General features: G+C 42.3%; 1 protein-coding gene across 1 annotated transcript; it reads right to left on the reverse strand.

Moving 5' to 3' along the window:
• Window positions 1-1,720: 1,720 nt before the first annotated feature.
• Window positions 1,721-5,772, reverse strand: T265_02912 (hypothetical protein; the record flags this gene model as incomplete). Its single annotated transcript, XM_009167276.1, has 2 exons — window positions 1,721-1,865; window positions 5,087-5,772. 2 exons carry the CDS (start codon window positions 5,770-5,772, stop codon window positions 1,721-1,723), a joined length of 831 nt encoding a protein of 276 aa, XP_009165540.1.
• Window positions 5,773-8,038: the final 2,266 nt, after the last annotated feature.

Raw genomic sequence — 8,038 nt, forward strand, 5'->3', positions numbered from 1 at the left:
GTCATGGTTGTACGGTAGTGAAGTATCGATGTTGAACACTGATGTCATGCTGTCGATGATGATGATGACGACGATGATGATCATGATGATGATGATGATCTGTTCCACAGTCAGCTTATGGCATTACTCGTATGATGGACACCTCTGGAAAATTCCACTGACGAAATGTAGGGGGCGATTGCTGACTAGGTGTTGATTAGTTTCACTAGCTTCTTAATAGGTTTTTCCATCAGGTGCAAGGCTGACATTTTATATTTTATTTTTCACGTCAAGGATGGCTCTGCTGAATTCACACGTTCTTGATGATTCTTAGTTTAGTCGCAGATCTAGACAGTTCATTTGGAAAGATTCCATTACCAGCCAAGGTGTCGGCACCAGTGTGCCTTTAGAAAGCGGCAGTTAGCGTTGAGTAGCGGTGCGCCTTCCGCTAGCCAGAGTCCTTGACCTGGTCTATCTCTCTCTCCCATCACTGAAATGCGCTCACCAGGATGCAGCGATGAAAACGTTATGAGACCAACCGCAAACCCCTCACCATTACCGCAATATTTCCTGTTACATCCTGCTACAACCCCAGAGTGCATCTGAAATTTGAATTTGAATGGAAATCATGGTTGATCGTCCGGGCTTGCAGTTCATTACATGTTCCTAACTTTCACGCTCAAAAATCAAGCTGAACCATAGACAGTGTATAAACGTGTCAAGAATTTGCACAGAGATTCGAACCTTCGTGTTTGACGACGTTTTGTTGCCATATCAGCAAAATAAGTAGAGGACTTTCTTCATATCCCAAATATTTTTCCATGCTTGGGACTTCCAAACAGTTCGTCAGTGCATATCGAATCACCAGAGTTTATTCAGAACTAGTTTAGCTTATAAAGGAGAACGACAATAAAAAATCTACCTTGATCGCTCTGTCTTTTATGCTCCGAACATCACATCATCTGGTCAGGTTAACAGTCACTTACTGAGTTACATCTACTTTGGGGCGAGATGGACCAAGTGGTTAGAGCACGAATTTACTGACCGGAGGGTCCGTGGTTCGAACCCGACCTCTGCTCTGTCTAGGTTTGTGCGACCAGGCATTAGCACAGCCCTCGTGCTTCCTTCGTGTGGCATGGCAGCTAGGCACCGGAAGGGTGGTACAGCTGAACGATTTTTTCAAAATATTTTTACTTTGGGAAACGATACGTACTGGAACACGGGGAACCTTAAACAGTACCACAGTGGATCGCTTCATTTGATTACGTTACAACCTTCAACTCAGACGTGAAAACAAGCTTGGCATTGCAAAGTTACGTAACTTGATGACCTTGTGTGCAGCATGATAAGGTGTGAATTTGATAAAAGTGAAAACAAGTGGCAAAATTACGTGGCAACCAAGTTGTTCCCCAGTTTGCTTCAGGTGATGTGCTGTTTGTTTTCTTTCCAAAAATTTGGTAAAATTTGCTGCGTGGTAGAAAACCAAACGGTAGTAGACCAATCAGTTAAGTATGAATGTCAATCAAGAAGCGGACAGCGGCGGCCGGGACGCGGGTTCCTCTTGGCCCATTGGCGTCCGCTGTGTTTCTCCTGTTGGACGGATTTGAGCACGAAGAATGGGATAAAGTTACAGAACCGAACGAAAAACTTATGTAACCTGCCCTTTGGGTTTCGCAGATCGCAACTAAACCCGGGAACCATTTTGTCTCTGTACAAAAGTGCGCAAGAGTTTTCAGCCACCTTATAAGTAGTGTGGTAGGTCGATAAAAAGTGTTCCGATATATTGAATATTGTACCACTTGAAACGTGAGGCGGCCTGATCTAGCACAGCCAGTTGAAGGAGAACCTCATAAACGATAGATTGAACTGGATTTCGAATGAGTCTCCTGTGAAAACTAAAGTTGTAAGCAAATGATCGTGTTTGTTGAAAGGCTAACTAACTGCCATGTGTCCCACAGGTTAAGATAGAGTAAAAATTTCGTGGTAGAACACCAATCGAAATCTGGCAAGGCAGACTTTCAGGCCAGCATGGAAAAGGTCCCTATGGATCAGAAAATAAGCACAAAGTTGACCAGCTTTGCCTGTGTAAGCAGTGTGCACATCTCAAGTAAAGAAATTTCTAACCAGCAGACCAACTGACTGAAAGTTCGGATGAAATCTTTGCATTTTGAGCTTGCTGGCTGCTGGGGTATCACCGTGGATCGGACGGAAGATCTGCTAAGTTCGAAGTGTTGACTAACCACCAGTTTCACTTGGGACATTCACAGGCACCGGTATTAGTGGTGATTTGGCGAGCTCTGAAGTATAAAGTACCCAACGGAGAGGATTTTCTCTGCCTCTGATAGCCGTTTTCCTTCGGACACATACGGATATACTTGTGAAGCACACACGCTTCAGTGCGTGTGTGCAACCATTTAGGTTCCGCCAAGTCGTTGGTGTAATACGACCAGTTCAAATTTCAGAGTGTTACTAAAAGGATGGATTTTGTGATCGTCATTGATCGGTCATTGACTGTTAGCGGATATCCGCCTTCTCTCAAAATTACACCCGTCTTGGTTGCTTGCACACAGCACATCATTGTGCTTAGAATCAAACCACTACCGGTTACTACTTTTGCTCAGATTTTCAATCCATCAGTCGTTTGAGATCGGTAGACCTGCGTCGAATGCCAGAAACCCACTTGTAGCATGTTGGATAGAATAACTCGATGGCGTGCTTGACGCTGTTTACTACATTGGGCTGTGACAATCTTTTAAAAGGTTTCTGACACTCTGAATATCATTAATCGGTGGTGTGCTGCCGCCGTACTGTTATAAGCTATGTATGGAATGCCGTGAATGATGTTTCAAATTTTCCCTAAAGTATTTTCAATTCATTATGAAACCGAGTTTGTGCACAGAAATAATGCGCATGTGTCGTTTTAGCAATTGTTATCCATCAGCGAATTCACCAATCAGCGGCCTCGCTTTTCTGGCGTCGATCACGTGGCCATCGATCGATGCGCCGAGCTTGTCAGTCGGCTTACAGACGTTTTGTCATCAACAGAGTAGTTATCATCAGTGGACGGTTGAGTTGAAAATTCGCTTTTCACTAAAGTAACAGAACACATAACGATCACTAGCCTAAGATGGTGAGAGCAATCGCTCTCAAAATGTGCAACACAATGTGTTGCGCAATTCGAGGTCCTTGGACGATGAAATAAGAACATTGGTATTAATGTTTCGAATGAGTTCCGCGACCCCTCATCCCAGCTGCCAATCTGTTCTTTACCTAGACTACTTACTGAACAGTATTTGTGACTGAATGACGTTGAATCGGTGTCTTTCTTTGACTGATTCGAGATAACATTTCCGTCAAAAATTTGAAGTATGAACGACCTAGTGTTTTATGGATGCATATCTGTGAATGTGTTAGAAAGCCAGGAACTACTGTGAAAAACCATGAGAAGACTTTACAGACGTGTTACACGCCAGAAGCCTTTCGAGTTGAAGTTAGGCTTTTAATTCTGACTGTTGATAACTACGCCAAAATGCGACTCGCGGCTATACGGAATACCGAATAACACCTCTCCCTTAAACTTCATAGCAGCACATCTGGTCGCACTCACTAGACTTTTTTAGTGACGGCTTTGCTGCCGTGATGTTTCTGAGGCCTTCTATTTTGAAGAGACTTCCTGTGGGAGTTCGTAGGATTATTTGTACTGATGATTGTGAGTATGATCTAAATGACTGTCTATTGTGCTTCCGTTTTTGTCCTGTTTGTCTCACAAGCCGAGGATTGAAACTTCAAAGTACTGTCATCTCACAAATTCTTTTCCGCTGTGGTTTAGAAATTAAATAATACCGGTTATCAAACCACGTAGGATCATTAGAAAAAACCGGGGGGTGGGGGGGGGGAATCCCAACCCGACCAAAGGTCACAGCATCCCTCTTACACAACTATCTTAGCACTAGCTTACCAACGCAGACTGACAGGGAGGGACCATCAAATGAACCGAACCAGAAGAACCAGACCCTAGGCTGGACTCAAACACATGCAGGTTTCCCCACCGGCCCAATAGTTGTTCAACCACTCTAACACATTAAAATCCATTGGCCGACACCCAACAGAGATTTAGCTTGACTGAGCTGATTAGTTCTCCTTCCGCCTTAAATCTCAATTAACCTCGGAACCTAGTCACTTGACCTGACGAAGCTTTGTGTCAAAAAGCGAAATGTGCTCAACAATGAAACTACCGATTGTCACCAAACTTTTTTCGAATACCGGACAATATTTTGTCAACTATCTGGTGTCCATTATTCCACCAGTAGAGGAAAGTACGTTCTTGAAGTTAGACAATGGACGGCTTTTGCTTTCCAAATGCTTCAAATCAACCGGAATGGATAAATAGTGATTTAAAATAAAGGAGATATAGAAAACATTACACTCAGACCTTAAAGTAAGCTGAAAACCAGAGGCTAAACAAATAAATTTTAGTGCTTACCATCAGACTATCTGAAACAATTGATAGACACCTGAAAAGATGCCATATAAAATACACGATTCAGAGTAGCTTGTTCTCCTCGGCTTGACGATCGAACGCAGTGCAAAGTAAACAAGAAAGCTGATTGAAATCTGGGAATTTGAATTCCTCATCGTCCAATTAGTTGAACGTTTTAGACATGTCTTTCATTGGTGGTTATCGCTTATGTCAACCCCCTACACGCCCAGCTCCCAGCTCCTCAGTCTAGTTCCTATTTCGTGTGGGAACACGAAAGGGCATAACTTTCCGGTTTACCGTTAGTTTCTACTATAATATTACGTTAGTGAAGGCCCCTGGCAAATTGTTGGAACTGAGAGATGTCGTTCTAACCAGTTATACCACGTGCTGTTTTGACGTGTTCAAGTTGTCTTGATTTTCGGTTGAACCCGGTTTCTATTGGCACTTTTATGCAAAAAGTACTCTTCGATGAAGCTCATATGTTACGCAAATATTGATTAACCTTGGCCTACGCTTCCCGCTGTTGTCTGTTCTATAAACATATCAGAGAAATCCACCATAACTCACCCTGTTTCCGAGAAACACACAAAAATCAGTAAGAATAATTGCTGAAGTGGAAAAATTTACTTGAGAATCACCTCTGGTTCCATCTGGGGTCTGGTCACAAGAGGAAAGTTAAAGGCATCTTCTTCATGAAGTTTCTTGTCAATTCTGAATTGCACAGCACTGTATCCGGTTGTAATAAATGCAAGACATCCACTCAAGGCCGCCAATCCAAAACCCGACGAAGGCCAGTTTTGAAATGGATATGGCATCCAGTCTGGATTGAGTTGATTGATTCCAAATATGATGATCGATGTGGTGATTAAGCATGCGGCGGTGAAATCAACTAAAGCAATCGATAAAGACAAAACTGCCGGCACTTTTGAGTTTGAAAACTCGCCAAATAAATACACAAAGAACAAGATGACACTGAGAGAATAGAGAAACAATGAAATCGACATAAATACTTGAATAATGATGAACCACCAAGGTGTCAAAATATCCCGTATGGTATCCAAATAAGGAGAATAAATCCACCAACATCCATAATAGGACTGCATACTTATGTCGTTTTGTGGTACGAACCCATTCAGGCAAAACTCCCACAGACCAAGACGTGAGAATGGCATGTGAATTCTGGAATAGGATTGAAGCCAGTAGGGTGAAACGAAACCTCCAACCATTGTTATGAATCCGAGAACATTCACAGCGCAGGAAAAACTTGCGTTCCCATTCCTTCTTCTTGTGGGGACGGGGCGCTCTTTAACCATTCTCAATGACTTTTGCGTCCTCGTACACTGGTAAGCTCCGTCAAGCAAGGCTTTGGAAAGATGGGATCGTTAGACGAGTGGATGGGCAAAACAGGCAGTAAAAGAAAACGGTATGCATTAGCACGGATCTTCAGAATTCTCTGCTATGTGGTGATTATTTGTCTGACGTCTGATATCTAGTTGGCCATGGACGCAACCCAAGTGGAGAGGAGTGACTAGGTGACCGTGAGTGGGCCGTCCCTCTACCAACCAATCAGGTTGAAGAATACCACGAACCAATCAGAATTTAGTATGGAAAGAACACACCACCCAGGCAATGCACTTAAGAAATGGCAGTTTCGACAATTCCAAAGTATTTTTAAAGACTTCCTTGTCTACGAAAAACCTTTGGATAAATATTTTGAGGTCGAACATATTAGCGATATGGACTGCCCATGCCGGTGAAAAAATCCTCATGCAACCAAGTATAAGTCGCCACGTGTACGGCACAACTTTCACGAACCAACAGTTCTGTCTGTATTCTATTAGTTATCAGCGAGTTTCTGTGTACAAAAATGGTACAGGTGGCTTGCGAGAGTCCATGCAAGTTGCTTCCAATAGTTATCGACTTTCAAACCGAAGAATGACGATTCCTCTCGTTTTTCGCAGTCGAACAGCAGGAATGAGGCATACAAGACGCAAATTCATGCTAATTAGTGTGACATTTTAGTATTTTGATGATACGATTTTGTGACATATAAAAGGGAGAAAATAAATTTTGCCATTTTCAAGTACGTCAGGTCAGAAATTCACCCAATTTGGACTTTTTTTTAGCCAAAAAATAAGTACTGTCAGCTTTTATGGAAACTTTTGAAGTCGAAACAGTGTTGTTAGGACTTTCAAAAACTTCTAAAATCAAGTTTCATAATATATGATTGTAATATAACACAACTCTAATATAGATACGTAGTTCAACTTCTTCTAATCTGTATAATGAAAGCATCGAGAGTGCGGAATCACTTCCCTGGTAGGTTGCGGTTTCAAGGTAAAGTTGAAATTCAAGTTATTTTTAGTAGTTGCACCCAATTGTGAGGTAAGCTCCTGTTGAACGGGCTGCATACAAGCTTGTCCGAATCTAATAACTCGGGGAAATCGCCTGATGGCATCTCCCGGAAGCTTCCACTTTTTGCAAGAGTCTGTTGAATGTTCCTTTCTTGCACTCGCCAGTCTTCATTCTTTTGGTGATCAGAGCATTGAGATGATTCGATAGATCCTCTGTAAAGGTGAATATAGGTACTTGCCCAAATTTCTCTTCCGGAGATGCATTTGTTCCAAAGTGCTGGAGCATCAGTGGATGTACGGAAGCTGTACTGGGTTCGTGTTATCGGTCACAGGGGTCCGTCTGGCGGTTTAACTACAAATGGCTTTGGGTTGATCTTACTGTGAGGACATCGCTGTTTGAAGATACGAGGATTAACCCAGTTTGCATATTAATTTGACAACCGGATTCAAAGTTAGGTCAGGTTTAGAAGTTTCGGGCCAAACTAGAATCGGATACTGTCAGAAAGATTGAGCGCCATGTGAGGGAAAATACGGAAACTTTTGAGTACAGTGTCGTCACTCAACGTTTCGGTTACCGTGAGCAACATTTTTTGGGAAATGACTGTAGAAGTCCCCGAAACAGGTTGTCCACAGCAGCAGAAATATTGGATGATGGCGACTTATCTCTCTATGCTGTGTTTATCCTTTGAAATTTTCCACTCAAAATGGCGCTCAATCATTTCAACAGTATCAACAATGTCGGCCTTATTCCTTGGTGTGAACTATTTTTTCTGATCAATTGAATAACTTTCAATTCTGACACCTCAAACCTACTGTTTGGGTTTGATGGTCAATACTTGGTCAATATTTTGATTCATACATTCTGTTGGTATGTCAACCCCTCTCCATCTGCACGTTAAAATATCCTTGCTTACTTGTATTTTTTTGAACAGGGGAGACCCAGATAAAGACGGAATATCGGATAGTTAGTAAAGACAAGAAAGTTGGTAATATATAATCTGTTTGTGGAGATTTCGTCCTGTAAGTGAAGCCAATCTATGCTGAAAAGCCGAGAAGCACACTTACAACTTCACTTGCAGGACGAAATCTCCACAAAAATTCCCAATCTCTCCACACTACCAACAATCTATAAGTAGCTCAATGGAAGAATAAACTTCACCCAATGAGTTAAACTTCCTCTGAGAAGTCGTTTCTCGAGGAACCAGTCAACACGTGTGACCGCGTG

This window comes from Opisthorchis viverrini, assembly GCF_000715545.1.
Source record: "Opisthorchis viverrini unplaced genomic scaffold opera_v5_38, whole genome shotgun sequence".
Classification (NCBI taxonomy): Eukaryota; Metazoa; Platyhelminthes; class Trematoda; order Opisthorchiida; family Opisthorchiidae; genus Opisthorchis; species Opisthorchis viverrini.